At 40.4% G+C, this 16,555-nt stretch overlaps 1 protein-coding gene across 1 annotated transcript in view; it reads left to right on the top strand.

Annotated features, from left to right (window-relative positions):
- The first annotated feature begins 10,651 nt into the window (after positions 1 to 10,651).
- The window catches only part of TP53BP1 (tumor protein p53 binding protein 1), a 68,308-nt gene continuing 62,404 nt past the window's right edge, over positions 10,652 to 16,555 (top strand). The window contains 4 exon segments of the mRNA XM_008702163.2: positions 10,652 to 10,798; positions 11,367 to 11,551; positions 11,756 to 11,849; positions 12,526 to 12,610. Coding sequence (XP_008700385.2) covers positions 10,792 to 10,798; positions 11,367 to 11,551; positions 11,756 to 11,849; positions 12,526 to 12,610 — 371 coding nt within the window. The 5' untranslated portion in view covers positions 10,652 to 10,791.

The following is a 16,555-nucleotide window of genomic DNA, read 5'->3' as shown; positions in this document are numbered from 1 at the left end:
AAGATGTGACAATATGCATTTCAAAATGAGCAATAACTGCAATGTATTGGATACACTAAATGTGTTAAAATTCATGAGTTCAGGGGCGCCTGGGTGGCTCAGTCGTTAAGCGTTTGCCTTTGGCTCAGGGCGTGATCCTGGCGTTATGGGATCGAGCCCCACATCAGGCTCCTCTGCTGGGAGCCTGCTTCTTCCTCTCCCACTCCCCCTGCTTGTGTTCCCTCTCTCGCTGGCCATCTCTCTCTCTCTGTCAAATAAATAAATAAAATCTTAAAAAAAAAAAATCCATGAGTTCATAGTGAGACTCATTGGTCATCTTTGGAGTATGCTAAGGAATCTCATCATTCGGAGAACTATTCTCTATTATGTAGAGAACCTCAAGTCATTAATTTGAAAACTAGCAAATCAAAAGAAAGAATCAAGCATTTATTCTGCCTTTCCTTAGGTAATCAAATACTTGATGAAGGAAAAGTTATTTATAAAAGAATTCCAGCTAATAAGTGAAGACAGTATGTTAAAATAGAATATCACGGGGGCGCCTGGGTGGCACAGCGATTTAGCGTCTGCCTTCGGCTCAGGGCGTGATCTTGGCGTTATGGGATCGAGCCCCACATCAGGCTCCTCTGCTATGAGCCTGCTTCTTCCTCTCCCACTCCCCCTACTTGTGTTCCCTCTCTCGCTGGCTGTCTCTATCTCTGTCAAATAAATAAATAAAATCTTTAAAAAAATAAATAAAATAAAATAAAATAAAATAGAATATCACTATTTTGCAGCTCTTAGTGAAATAATGCACCTAGGTAATGATTACCAATGACTGCTAAACTATCAAGTAAAAAGATAGTAACATTTGAGCCTATTTATCAATTGTAACAGAACAGAAATATATTCAACCAGATGGTATATGTCTCTTGATAAGATGCAATAGGGAGAAATTAATGATGTGCTATATGTTGGCTAATTGAATTTAAATTTAAAAAAAAAGATGCAATAGGAAGAAAATGATAGCGCTTACGAAGGATTCTTGCCAAAAAAGAAAAAATAGAGCATAAATCATAACAACTCTATATCTAACTGTCCATTTATAGGAAACAAGAAGAGACAAATATATCAGATGACACCACAGGGATGCAATAAAAAAAAATCCACCGTGCTGGAAATTTTACAGAACAAATGACCTAGTTTCATCAACAAATATATAAATTGCAGGAAATAAAAATGAGGGAGGATTTACAGATTAAAAGATAGCTAAGAAAAGAATCATCCAAATGTGTGAATTTTGTTCTGGAATTGCAAAAAAAAGAAAGAAAGAGAGAGAGACAATTGGGGAAATTTGAACACTACATGTTTGGTAACATTAAGAAATTACTGTTAATTTTCTTTGTATGTGTTAATGATATTTTTAAAAGATTCTCTATATTTTACACACAAATACAAGTATTTATGGATGAAATTATATGATATCTGGGGCACCTGGGTGGCTCAGTCGTTAAGCGTCTGCCTTTGGCTCAGGTCATGATCCCAGGGTCCTGGGATCGAGCCCCGCATTGGGCTCCCCGCTCAGCAGGAAGCCTGGTTCTTCCTCTCCGACTCCCCCTGCTTGTGTTCCCTCTCTTGCTGTGTCTCTCTCTCAAATAAACAAATAAAATCTTAAAAAAAAAAGAAATTATATGATATCTGGAATTTGCTTAAAAATAATAAGTTGGGAAAGAGGTAGGAAATTGGATGAAACAAGACTGGATATTTATTGATTATTGTTGAAGTTGGCTGATAAGTACATGGGTTATTTTTTTTCTTTTTCTATTAAAAAAAAAAAAAGAATATCTCCAAGCTTTTTGTTATAAGCAACAGGAAGGATGAAGTTTCATCCCCACCCTGAGATGGGGAAGGCTTCAAGTGGAGCAGGTTTAGTAGAAAAGATGAGTTAAAATTTAAGCATATTGAGTTTGAGATGTCATTTGAACATTCAAATGGAGATAGTGAATAGGCAGTTAGATATATAAATTTGGGATTTGGGAGCGAGGTCTGGGCTGAAGATATAAATTTGGGGGTCATTAACTTACAGATGACATTTATAGCAATGAGGCTGGATGAGATCAAAAAAGGAGCAAGAGTAAACATAGTAAATGCTCAATAAATATTCATTATAAATATGATTAAAACTATTACTTTTGGGGGCGCCTGGGTGGCTCAGTCATTAAGCGTCTGCCTTCGGCTCAGGGCGTGATCCCGGTGTTATGGGATCGAGCCCCACATCAGGCTCCTCCGCTATGAGCCTGCTTCTTCCTCTCCCACTCCTCCTGCCTGTGTTCCCTCTCTCACTGGCTGTCTCTCTCTCTGTCGAATGAATAAATAAAATCTTTAAAAACAAAACAAAACAAAACAAAAAACTATTACTTTTGGTTTCTTTCCTCTCTGAACTCCTATAGCACTTTTATCGTATCTTGTATTATAGTTATTTGTTTATGTGTCTTATGCTTTCTATAAATTATAAGTTCCCTAAATGTGGGAAGTATATCTTTTTTTTTTTTTTTTTTTTACAGATTTACTTATTTGGGGCACCTGGGTGGCTCAGTCGGTTAGGCGCCTGCCTATGGCTTGGGTCAGGACCCCAGGTCCTGGGATCCAGCCCCATGTGAGGCTCTCGGCTCAGTGGAGAGCCTGCTTCTCCTTCTCCCTCTGCCTGCTGCTGCCCCTGCTTGTGCTCTCTCTCACTCTCTCTCTGTGTCAAATAAATGAATGGACTCTTTAAAAAAAAAAAAAAGATCTACTTATTTATTTTAGAGAGAAAGTAGGGTTTGGGGAGGGGCAGAGGGAGAGGGAGAGAGAATCTCAAGCAGACTCCAGCTGAGTGTGGAGCCTGAGGCAGGGCTCAATCTCACAACCCTGAGATCATGATCTGAGCCAAAATCAAGAGTCAGGGGCGCCTGGGTGGCTCAGTCATTGTTAAGCGTCTGCCTTTGGCTCAGGGCATGATCCCAGAGTCCTGGGATCGAGCCCCACATCAGGCTCCTTCGCTGGGAGCCTGCTTCTTCCTCTCCCACTCCCCCTGCTTGTGTTCCCTCTCTCGCTGGCTGTCTCTCTCTCTGTCAAATAAATAAATAAAATCTTTAAAAACAACGACAACAACAAAAAACCAAAATCGAGAGTCAGTTGCTTAACCAACTGAGCCACGCAGGCACCCCGTGGGAATTATATCTTTTTTTTTTTTCAAGATTTTATTTATTTATTTGACAGAGAGACAGCCAGCGAGAGAGGGAACACAAGCAGGGGGAGTGGGAGAGGAAGAAGCAGGCTCCCAGCAGAGGAGCCTGATGTGGGGCTCGATCCCAGAATGCTGAGATCACGCCCTGAGCCAAAGGCAGACGCGTAACAACTGCGCCACCCAGGCGCCCCCGTGGGAATTATATCTTAATCATCTTTATATATTGTTCTCCTTCCACTACCACCATGGAGCCGGAATGGTGTCTTGCACACGACTGACTTGAAATTAATAAGTGAACTAGAGTTTGTAAAGAAATTTCTGGTCAGGGCTATGGATTTTCTGGCTTCAGGTTCACGAGACTCCCTATGTTGATTGGCTTATATGCGAGCAGGGCCAAAATGTGTTACTGTAGTTCTTGCTAACTAGTTAGCACGCTGGCTCTGTATAGCCTAGATCAGCCTTTAGGATCCAACCCTATCTAAGACAGTACAGTGGAGAAATAAAACCATGATTCTATGGTCAATTAATCTTTGACAAAGGAGGCAATATGCAATGGGAAAAAGTCTCTTCAATAAATGGTGCTGGGAAAACTGGACAGCTACATGCAAAAGATTGAAACTGGACCACTTTCTTTTTTTTTTTTAAAGATTTTATTTATTTATTTGACAGAGAGAGGCAGCGAGAGAGGGAACACAAACAGGGGGATTGGGAGAGGGAGAAGCAGGCTTCCCGCTGAGGGGCTAGATCCCAGAACACTGGGATCATGACCTGAGCCGAAGGTAGACTGCTAGTTTTAGCATGAAATACATTTATTTATTTTAAGTCATCTTTATTGTGAAATATAACACACATAAAAATGAATAAAATATAAACATACAAAGGTATGAATTATAAATTGTATACCTGTTAATGCCCCTAGTAATAAAAACAGAACATTTCCAAGCACCTCACTTGCCTCTTAAAGAAATTCCCATTATCGACTCCAAAATTAACCAGTCCTGACTTTTATTGAAATCCTATAGTTTCTTTGTTATTATTATTTTTTATGACTTAGGTGTACATCTTTTTTTTTTTTTTTAAGATTTTTTATTTATTTTTTGTCAGAGAGAGCACAAGCAGGGGGACCGGCAGGCAGAGGGAGAAGCAGGTTCCCTGCTGAGAAGGGATCACCATGCGGGACTTGATCCCGGGACCCTGGGATCATGACCTGAGTGGAAGGCAGACGCTTAACCACATGAGTCACCCAGGCGCCCCTAGGCGTACATCTTTAAATACTGAAATTTAGTGTTGTCTCATTAAAAAATTTTTTTTTTTTTTAGAGGTAGAGAGAGGGCACGTGCATGTGTGCGGGATTGGTGGGGCAGGGCAGAGGGAGAGGGAGAGAGAGAATCCCAAGCAGCCTCCCCGCCCATCCCAGAGCTGACTTGGGGCTCCGTTCCATGATTATGACCTGAGCCAAAATCAAGAGTCGGGTGCTTAACCAACTGAGCCACCCAGGTGCCCCTCATTAAAAAACTTTCAAAATTGTAGTGCAATGCATATAACATAAACTTTACCATTTTAAACATTTTTTAAAAAGATTTTATTAAAAGATCTTTTTTTAAAGATTTTATTTATATATTCGACAGAGATAGAGACAGCCAGCGAGAGAGGGAACACAAGCAGGGGGAGTGGGAGAGGAAGAAGCAGGCTCCTAGCGGAGGAGCCTGATGTGGGGCTCGATCCCATAACGCCGGGATCACGCCCTGAGCCGAAGGCAGACGCTTAACCGCTGTGCCACCAGGCACCCCTAAAAGATTTTTTTAAAGTAATCTCTACACCCAGTGTGGGGCTGGAACTCACACCCCCGAGATCAAGGGTCTCAGGCTCCCCTGACCGAGCTAGCCAGGCGCCCCGTTTGAAACGTTTTAAAGTGTGCAGTGCACTAGCATTGAGTACACTCACCTTGCGCAACCATCACCACCACACATCTCCAGAACTCTTTCATCTTCCCAAACTGCAGCTCTATACCCGTTAAACAATACCTCCCTTTTCCTCCCTCCCCACAACTTCCAGAAGCCACCATTCTACTTTCAGTTTCTATGAATTTGCCTATTCTAGGTACATCATATAAGTAGAATCATACAATATTTGTCTTTTTATGTCTGGCTTATTTCACTGAACACAATGTTTTCAAGGTCCATCCATGTTGTGGCAGGTTGGTCCCACTCTTAATTCTTATCTTGTAGTACTGGATTCCAGGGAGTTATGGATTGGAAAGAAAGCTGAGAGGGAGGAGAGCCAGGAACTCTGGAGTCACAGAATGAGAATTTTAAAGAAGAGGGCATCAGCAACACCATCATACACTGTAAAGGTTACAGCTAATAAGGTGATTTGACAAGAAATTTTCAGAATCGGCAATTAACAAACATTTTTAGAGTAACTGCTTTGTGCTTGGAATTGTGCTAGGCACTGGGTTTATGGAGGCCGAAGCCAGATTGCAAAGGATTACAGAGTTACTGGTATGGAGAAAGCAGAGTATGGAGGGAAGGAAAACAGAAAGCCCGGGAAGTTGATAGAGAAGTAAAATGCTACCGGGGATATGGATATTTGAATACTTCTAGAAAAAGAGGAATAAACCAGGGGAAGGCTGGCAATCTCAGTCAGTATTCAGATAGGCCACGATGCCACCTCCTCCCTGCCCTCCCCCCGTACCACAACTTTATGTTTCTGTTTCCAGGTAAGTGGCTCCTAGTGGAGTTAAACTCTTCAGATTAAAATTTGAAAAGTTGGAAGGCAGAAAACTGCAGCTAATACAACTGTGCTTGGTATTGGGTGTTTGAGAGAGACTCAGGCTGATAAGAAGGCCTACAGCTGATTGGTTGGCTGGAAAATGAAGCTAGCTGGGAAGGGGGAAGTGTGCTCTGCTAATGTGCTTTCATGGCTTCATCTATACTTGGGTGTGGCAAAATTGGGGGCTCTGGAGAGATTAGACAAGTGGGTTAAAATGAACAAGAATGAACAAAATATGATTTATACAGGGGCGCCTGCTGGCTCAGCTGGTAGAGCATGCAACACTTGATCTCAGGGTTATGAGTTTGAGCCCCATGTTGAGTGGAGAGATTACTTAAAAGTAAAATCTTAAAAAAAAAAGTGATCTATACATACAATAGAATATTATTCAGCCTTAAAAGGGAAGGAAATTCTGACACATGCTTTTAAAATTACAATATGGATGAATCTTGAGGACATTATGCTAAATGAAATGAGCCAGACACAAAAGGACAAATATTATATGATTCCATTTATTTGAGATACCTAGAGTTGTTAAGTTCTTAGAGACAGAAAGCAGAATGGTGGTTGCCAGGGGCTGGTGGGAGGGGGGATTGGGGAGTAAGTATTTAATGGGCACAGAGTTTTAGTTTGGGAAGATGAAAAAATTCTAGGGATGGATGGTGGTGATGGTTGTGTAACAATGTGAATGTACTGGGATGCCTGGGTGGTTCAGTTGGTTAAGCGTCTGCCTTCGGCTCAGGTCATGATCCCAGGGTCCTGGGATTGAGTCCCACATCTGGCTCCCTGCTCAGCAGGGAGCCTGCTTCTCCCTCTGCCTTCTGCTCCCCTGCTTGTGCTCACTCACTCTCTCTCTCTCTGACAAATAAATAAATAAATAAAATCTTTAATAAAAAAACAATGTGGATATACTTAATTCAACTGAACCTCTACCTTTAAAAATGGCTAAAATGGTAAATGTCATGTTATATATATTTTATCACAATAAAAAAAATTGAGTAGGAGTAATGTGGCAAAATGTTAACAATGTGTGAATCTAGGTGAAAGGTTATGAGGGATCATTTTACTATGTTTTATTATACTATATTTGCAAGTTTCCATTGCTCTAAAATTTTTTTCAAAATAAAAAGTTTACTTAAAATGAGCAGGAGGCAGTTTTAGAGAGAAGATACAGACCAGTGGGCTGGCTTCTTCCACTTCAGGCTTTGCAGGTACCAAGTCTGTCAGCCTCCTGTTAGGAAGTTAATGTAGTATCATAGGCAACTATTGCTTACCTTAAGCAATTTGCTTTCACATTTTAATTATATCATCACCTCTTTGTTGACTTAACTTCTTCATAAGGATGTGGAGTTGACAACTTTACAATTTCTCCTCTGTTTTCTTCATATTATTTTAATTATTATGAATTCCTAGAACACTGGGGACTGTGTTCAAATTCTGACTCTTGCTAGCTCTAAGACATTATGCAAATTATTTCATCTCTCTAAGCTGTAGTGTCCTCATCTGTAACCCTCAGAGAGTATGAGGCTTTTAGATGGGAGAAGGAGTGGAAAACAGAGCACAATACCTGCTGCATAGTAAAAATGTAATACATGTTATTAGTTAATTATATCATTGCTATATGACTGGACATGATTGTATAGGTCCAAGTGCAACAGAAGGTCTCCTAGGGGTCAGAATCAACTATATATTAAATGTAAGTCAAAATGTAATACTTTAATATTGCAACTTAAAAGGGATATATGATCGTTTTTCATTAAATTCAGTACTTGTCATAAGCTCAGTAAAGTTCTCTGCCACTGAACGCCCAAACTGAGTTTCCAGATGAAAACAATAAAGCAAATTTAAAAGTTGGTAAATAGTGTCCATGAGGTAGGATTAGACCATCTGGGGTTCTTTTGCTTAGAGAAGTCTGTGATGAGACCTTAAAAAAAGACTAACAAACTAAGTATATAGCACTTATATTTATTGTTTGATTCATTGAAATATATTATAGAATTATTGGACCAGATGAGATGATTCCAGCCTTATGAAAATTTATCCAGGTTTTAAAATTACCAATTAAAGACAATGTGAGAGGAAATGGCTTTAAGCCCTAGAATAAAGGATTTAGGTTAGATGATTAGAAGAAAAATTTCTGACAATGAAGTTTATTAAACTTTAAAGTGAGTTAGCATAAAGTCTGATGGGATTTTCTTGTCTTTAGAGGTAAATTAGATTTCTCTCTGTCTCAGGTGGCTTAGGTAAAGATGCACCTGCAGCTGTAGGTAGCCCAGCTGATGGTCTTTTGTAGCCTTCGAGTCAATAAAGGTCTGTGGCTCACGTAACCACAAGCAGTCAGTCTCAGCAGATAACCATCCTGCCTGCATTTTCTAATCTTTCTGGGTAATTTAATGATTAATTTAATTGTTACACTGGCTACCAAGAAAGTCACGTTTTTTTGTTTTGTTTTGTTTTGTTTTTACAGAGAAAGCAAGAGCATGCACGCTCGCACAGGGTATGCAGGGGGGCGGTGGAGGGGCAGAGAGAGAATCTTAAGCAGGCTTAAGTAGTGGTGGCTTAGGGGGGCGCCTGGGTGGCACAGCGGTTAAGTGTCTGCCTTCGGCTCAGGGCATAATCCCGGCGTTATGGGATCGAGCCCCATATCAGGCTCTTCTGCTGTGAGCCTGCTTCTTCCTCTCCCACTCCCCCTGCTTGTGTTCCCTCTCTCGCTGGCTGTCTCTATCTCTGTCGAATAAATAGATAAAAATCTTAAAAAAAAAAAAAAAGTAGTGGTGGCTTAAGCAGGGTCCACGCCCAGAGCGGAGCCCCAAGGTGGGACTAGATCTCAAGATCCTGAGATTATGACCTGAGCCAAAATCAAAAGTCAGAGGCTGTACTCACCGAGCCACCCAGGTGCCCCTCACAGTTTTTCTTCACAGTTTTATTTAGTAATGCGAATGGCTCAGGTTTATATATTTATTTATTTATTTTTAGTCATATTTACCCTTTTTAGTGTACAGTTTTGTGAGTTTTAACAAACACATACGGTTCCTTTTCAAATGACCAAGAGGGCCTATTTATTTATGTCTTGCTTGGGGAGGGGAAATGGAATAGCAGGAGAGAAAAGAGCAAAAATATAGTGACTTTTAGGGTATTTTTATGGGAATCGAGGTTAAGATTTGCCCACCATAGGAACTGGTTGATTGAGCCCTCACAAATGAACAGATGGATTCACTTTGTCTACCTAGTGTTGTTAATTTTGACCTGCCCTGGTCCTTTCAGAATTAAATTTATTTGGTCACTGGTCTTCTGCAGCATTAGGAGTGGAGGAAAGCAGAAGTCAATTATAAATGATTTCAAGGTTGGGAAGTGGAATGTGTCTCTATGTGTTCTGTTGCATTGTTGTTCCACTAGTGAAACATTCCGGGGACCCTAATTATATCCTAGTTACAGCAACAATAGATGCTAGCTTTTTGAGGACAGTTTCATTTCAAACATTCTGTCCTCTTGTTTCCATGCTTTGCTTGTTGGCTTAAAAAATGTGATCACTAATTTATAACAGCAGGGAGAAGACTGGTTTATAGGAAGCTCCACTTCCTCTTAGTCAATATGAAGTGCTAAATTGGGCATTTACAGGATTGGAGGACCATGGATGGACTGCACCTAAGTCATTCTGATCCTGGGATAGAGAGAAAGAACTACCCCCTATCGAATGCCTACTATGTATATGCTTGGCAGTGTTAGGTGCTTTCCCTATTGACAGCTGCTCTGGCTAGAATTCCATTCCAGATCCAACCACCACTTAAATAAAACACATATTCCTCATGGTGTCTAGTTCATTAATACAAGTCACAGCTGCCACACCCTCTATAAGACCCTGGCACCATAATTAGGTTAACAGACTCTTAAGGTTTGGAGGGATCTTTGAGGTCATCTAGTTAAAGGGGTGGCAGCTGTTTTCTTCACCGCGGCTGAGAATCCCTGTGCTCAATTCTCTCAACGGGAAGAGCAAAAAATGTCTGGGGCTATCGTCTCCTTGGTCTCCAAGTTCATATAAAAGATAGGACAATGATAAACAAATGTGAAGCTCTAACTGTGTTCCAGACTGGAAATGGCAATGGGGGGGGGGAAGCTTTACTGGGGCCCTCAGACAACGTAAAGAACAAAACAAAACAAAACAAACCAACCCCAAACTGGTGGAGACGTAATATGGGGCTCTTGAATTCAGTTAGAGGCCCACGTAAAGGGATCCTGATGGACACAGGTAAAACCCAAAGCATCCTCCCTTTCTTCAGTTTCAACAGCTCTGAAGTACTAGGCATCCTAGATCCTCTTCTTCAACCTTTTATTAGAAAGCGGGGAAACCCTCTCCTTTTCTATGGAAGAGGGTGAGAGAAGGGTCCTCAAGTTGCAGGAACGATAGAAAACAGGTCTTTTCTCTTATGTCTGAGTAGTGGTACAAACAATTGTCCTAGAGGCAGGGGAATATATTTCACGCCCTCTCAAGGTCCCTTCGGTTCAAGGATACTGTCATTCTCTGGCTGTACTAGGGGGAGGGCCTGCAACGTCCATGCTGCCATGGAAACACGCCGCGGTGTTCCTTTTTCTTACGTGGGGCGGGGCACTCTGCCTCAGCCACCAATCACCCACAGGGTTTCTTGAGTGGCGGGCAGCAGCAGCGAATGGGCGAGCCGAAACTGCGTGACGCTACGGGAAAAGGGGGAGTCCGCGGCCGGCGGCGGCGGTGGCTACAGCGGCGACCTGGGGCTCGAGCTGGAGGGAGCTGGGGAGCGTGCAGGGACTTCTAGCTCCAGCGCGAGTGATCTCCCGGCGGGATGCCTGGTACTGTTTGTAGACATGTGGGGGTGCGGTCAGCTCTGAAGGCTTGGGTTTCGGGTCTGAAGGGTTGGCTGACCGGAGGGGGCGGGGTGGCAAGCATGGCGGCGGTGACGGGGAAAGGGTTGGAGGGCCCTGAGGAGGGGGTGGGGAAGCAGTAGCTGGGAAGGCTGGGTGGTCTTGAGGAAACGTGAAGGGCTGTGGGTGTTCTGGCGAACCGAGATTACAAAGCAGCCTTTTGGGGGGACATAGAGGCGCCAGGAAGAGTTGTGGGGGATGGAAAAAGAGGCGGGGAGAGAAGAGGTTAGGAAGGAGAGGAAAGGGTGTCTACGGGGAAGGTGATGGAAAAGAAGAGGGAGAGAAGGATTGGCAGGCTGATAGTAAATAACGAGGAATTCAGGCCTTGGGAGGTATGATAGGGAAGTGCTTGCAGCGATTATAAATATAATCTAATCGGAGTCCTAGACTGGTCCCCTTTCCTAGCTCTTGCACTTCCGCCCCATTATTTAAGCTCAAACTGCGTGAGGAAGGCTAGTAGGTTACACCGAACTGATCTTTTGTTATTCCATTCCAGGGGAGCAGATGGACCCTACTGGAAGTCAGTTGGATTCAGATTTCTCTCAGCAAGACACTCCTTGCCTGATAATTGAAGATTCTCAGCCTGAAAGCCAGGTTCTAGAAGATGATTCTGGTTCTCACTTCAGTATGCTATCCCGACACCTTCCTAATCTGCAGACACACAAAGAGAACCCTGTGTTGGTGAGTGATACCTTGTTTGGAAATGATTAAGGAAAAACTATTTTTCATCTAATGAAGACCAATCAGCAAACTTAAGTACTTAGAGATCACTATCCTTTGGATTAAAATTGGTTGGAAAAATGAAATCAACACATGCACAAAAAGTATGCCTCATTTTGGATTATTTCATATATAGTGGGGATATTAAGTATGTATATTTTCTAGGATGTTGTGTCCAATCCTGAACAAACAACTGGAGAAGAACAAGGAGATAGTAATAGTGGGTTCAATGAGCATCTGAAAGAAAACAAAGCTGCAGGTGAGGTGTTTAAAGCTATTAGTCCCTTTTGCAAGAGTGCTCTTATTGGAGCTGGGTGGATCTAAACATGTGGTTGTGGTGAATGTACATGAGGAGGTTTAGCACAGTGTCTGGTGCATAGTAGGCACTCAAAAGTTGATTTTTTTTTTTTACTTTTTTTTTTTTTTTAAGATTTTATTTATTTATCTGACAGAGATAGACAGCCAGTGAGAGAGGGAACACAAGCAGAGGGAGTGGGAGAGGAAGAAGCAGGCTCATAGCGGAGGAGCCTGATGTGGGGCTCGATCCCATAATTCCAGGATCACGCCCTGAGCCAAAGGCAGACGCTTAACCACTGCGCCACCCAGGCGCCCCAAAAGTTGATTTTTTAATGTAGCTGATTAGATTGGTATTGTCTACATTTCTTTTTTTTTTTTTTTTAAGATTTTATTTATTTATTTGACAGAGAGACAGCCAGTGAGAGAGGGAACACAAGCAGGGGGAGTGAGAGAGGAAGAAGCAGGCTCATAGCAGAGGAGCCTGATGTGGGGCTCAATCCCATAATGCCGGGATCACGCGCTGAGCCGAAGGCAGACGCTTAACCGCTGTGCCACCCAGGCGCCCCTACATTTCTGAACTTGTATTGAAGTTTGGTGGTAAATGCCTTTCATACTAATACACAGTTATTTTTTTTCAGAACCTATGGATTCTTCTCATTTGGACATGTGTAGTTCCATCAGTCAGGTCATTGAACAGTTACCTCAGCCAAACAGGACAAGCAGGTATACTAGTGATGGCAGGAATTTATTTGAATTTATTAATGGATCAATTCTTTTATTTGTGCCTATTGCCTCATCCCAAGGATAAAAGGATTAATCTTATTTTTGTGAATTAGAAAGTGGGATTTGAGGACTGTATTAACTAGTACATTAGTACTGATAGCTAGAATCTCTTTTGTGAAGGTATTAATGTTTTTTACACCTGCGTTATTCAAATTGTGATCTATCTTGTGCCGGTAAAACAAAATAAGCATTCTTTATTCTTAGCATAGATATGACTTAATTAGTAGGAAAAAAAATCATCAAAAAATATTTAGATATATATTATGAAAACTGTTAGGCGTGCTGTCTACCTACCAACTAAATTACCTTACCAGTTTTAGACCCAGAATGTTTAATTCATACCCTAGTGTTGAATTTTTACTTTATGTGTAGTTTTACATTGTCCGTTTATTGAGTTTATCCTCTGTTAGGCACTAGGTTGGATGTTTGATATATAGTTCCATTTAATTTCATCCTTAAAGCAGCTGTACTGGGAAAACATTATAATAATTCCATTACATAGAGGGGAAAAACTGATGGGTGAACTTAAATGACTTGATGTAGCATACATTGCTTGTAAGTGACAGTTGAGCTTTGAACCCTCCTGACTCAAGTCCCTTCTCTTTCTTTTTTACTATTCACTGCTGCTTAGTCTTCTGCCTTAAACTTAAGATCAAAAGAGAACTTAGACAACTTCAGTGGCCTTGTGGTGGCAGACTAGAAAAGGGAGCAGTCAGAGAGGAGAATGTCACGTTGAGGTGGTGAAAGAGTATGGTTTTATCTAAAAAAAAAAAAAAGTCCTTTTTTTTTTTTTTTTTTGCATTCTGTTTAATACTCTGCACATAAATTTTTTTTCTCCGAAATTATCAGTTGGATACTATAGAACAAACCACAAATCGGTGGGCTTATTTTGGCCTGCAGTTGGATTCTGTTTGGCCCATACATGGTTGTAAAATATATTTAAGTTAATTTTAAAATGGGGAAATTTTACATAAAACTTGGATTTTCAGCTCATGGTATTACTAGTCCAGAGGTAATACAACTGTTGTATTATTGCTAACAATTGGCTGGAGCCGTGAGTAGAAACTAACCTCTGCTTAGATAGGCTTGAGTGTTAATGGTCTGTCATAGTCCCTGTAATTACTATTTTACATGGACACTGAAGCCAAGTATTCGTCATTTATTGTAGTGCTTTTCCTTTTCTTCTAGCCACTTCACTCATTTATGTTACCTTGTTTTGCTTTCTGTAGGCATTTAAGTTTATGGTACTTCTTTAGGAACACGTGCTTCGCTTATGTTTTTGTGGCCCCTTGGTTTGAACCAGTGGGGACAGCATACCCCTTACTGTAAATGAAGCAGTGCTGTTAGAGAGATCCCATGCTGCTACTTTCCTTTTTGTATCAATGTGTTGCCCTTTTTCTAAAAAAAAAAACAAAAAACAAAAAAAACCCAAAACCAAAAAACACCTTGAATGCTTACATTCAATAAATGTGCAGGCACTGTGGCAGATGTTTTAAAGGTGCTTTGCCATCATGGAACTTATAATTTAATAGGGAGACAGATGTTAATCATTACATAAGTAGCTATGCAGTTACAATTGCGATAATGGCAAAGATGGAGGAAGAATATAATATATAACCAATCTGTGTGATAGGGGTAAGCTTCTCTAAGGACTGTGATCTAAACTATAAATATGAATTTGTAAGCCATAGTTGAGGGTCTGGAGACAAGTGTGGCATGTGGGAGGAGGAGCTTTCCAGACAGAGGGAATTGCAAGTGCAAAGGCCATGAATCTAGAAAGGATTTGGAGTTGATTTCAAGAGATTGGAGCCTCTTCAGAACACGTGTATTTTGATTTTTTTAAATGTTGTCTTTATTCGTTAATGCAAGTATTTTGAAAAGAGCTGCGTGTGAACTTTTCTACATAAAATTCCAAAATCTTCCTCTCATATCTAGTGTTAGATTGATGTAAGCTGATGGTCCTAAACATGGAGCATCCTGAAATATACTAAAGAACTATAGATTGTTTTATTTCCCTGTTAAGCATCTTATTTTATTTTTTTAAATATTTTATTTTTAAGTAATCGCTACACCCAACATGGGGCTCGAACTCACAACCCCAAGATCAAGAGTCGCATGCTCCACGGACTGAGCCAGCCAGGTGCCCCTCTCTGTTAAACATTTAAAAAAATCGAGATGATTATAGATTTACATGCAGTTTTAAGAAACAGTACTTAGAGATCCTTTGTAAACTTTGCCCAGTTTCCCAAATAGTAATGTTTTGCAAAACAATAGTATAAAATCATAACCAGGATATCGACATTGATAAAATCCACTGAATGTATTCGGGTTTCCATAGTTTTACTTGTATTCGTGTGTGTGAATTTTTGTAAAGCCTAGTTACTTGTGTATCTACCTACCACTATGGTCAACATACTGAATGGTTCCAGCACTACAAGGATCCCTGGTGCTATCCTTTTATAACCATCAGTGAACCCCTGGTGATCACTAATTAAGACTGTCCTTCGTTTGTGATATTTTGTCATTTCAAAATGTTATATAAATGGGATCATACATTATGTAACCTTTTGGGATAGGCTTTTTTCAATCTGCATAACTCCTGGGAGCTCTGTCCAAATTGTTGCATGTATCAGTGGTTCATTCCTTTTTATTGCTGAGTAGTGTTCCATGGTATCGGATATACCACAGTTTAACCATTTACCTGTTGAAGTAAATCTGGGTTGATCTGGTTTTTGGCTATTACAAATAAAGTTGCTCTGAACATTTGTGTGTTAGTTCTTGTGTGAACATAAGTCTTCATATCTGGGATAAATGGCCAGGTGGGCAGTTGCATGTTTAGTTTTTTTAAGAAACTGCCAAACTATTTTCTAGAGTGGCTGTATCATTTTGTAGTTTCACTAGCAGTATAAGAGATCTAGTCTCTCTCCATTCTCACCAGCGTTTGGTGGTCTCACTATTTTTTATTATGGCCATTCTGATAAGTGTATATTGATAATCTTGTTTTAATTTGCATTTCCCTATTGGCAAATGTTGAACTTCTTTTCATGTGCTTATTTGCCATCCTTTTGAAGGAAATGTCTGTTCATGTGTTCTGTTCATTTTCTAATTGGATTTTTAAAAATTGTGTTTTGAGAGTTCTTTATTCTAGTTATAGCCCTTCGTGGAATACGTGGTTTGCAAATACTTTCTCTCACTTGATAGCTTGTCTTTTCATCCTCTTCAGAGGGTTTTCCACAGAACAGGTTTTTAATTTTGATGAGACCTGTCAAATATTTTTAAGAGCAATATAAATACTTAGTTTATTTAAAAAAGAGATTATGGGGCACGTGGGTAGCTCAGTCGGTTAAGTGTCTGACCTTGATTTCAGCTCAGGTCTCCATCTCAGGATCTTAGGGTCATGAGTTCAAGCCCCATGTTGGGCCCCATGCTGGGCGTGGAGCCTACTTAAATAAAAAAAAAACAATAAAGAGTAAAAAAGAGCTTATAATGAAAAGCAGGGTCCTTTTCCACCTTTGGTCTCCTTTCACAGAGGCAACGGTTTAAGTGTGTTTTAACTTTGAGAGGTTATCTTCTTAGCACTCAATGGTTTTATAAAGCTAACACCATTATACTGCCATTTCTTGTTTTATCAAATTAAGACAATTGTATTCCATAATGAAAGATGAGGATTTACCTCAAAACACTCCCAATTTTTGGTAATAATTATTTTTGTTCTTTTATTGGCTACTTTTGTATTTCTAAATAATGTATTTAAACCTTTGGTTTCTTTTCCATCAGCTTTAGACAGTGGAAAAAAATTTAACATCAGTACTATTTTTTTTGTCTATAATCTGGTTTATTTCAGGCCTTTTCAGATTCATCTAATCATTCTACAAATATTTATTG

Source organism: Ursus maritimus, unplaced genomic scaffold (assembly GCF_017311325.1).
Source record: "Ursus maritimus isolate PB19 unplaced genomic scaffold, ASM1731132v1 scaffold_35, whole genome shotgun sequence".
In the NCBI taxonomy this organism is placed as follows: domain Eukaryota; kingdom Metazoa; phylum Chordata; class Mammalia; order Carnivora; family Ursidae; genus Ursus; species Ursus maritimus.
This window is presented reverse-complemented; position numbering and strand designations above follow the sequence as displayed.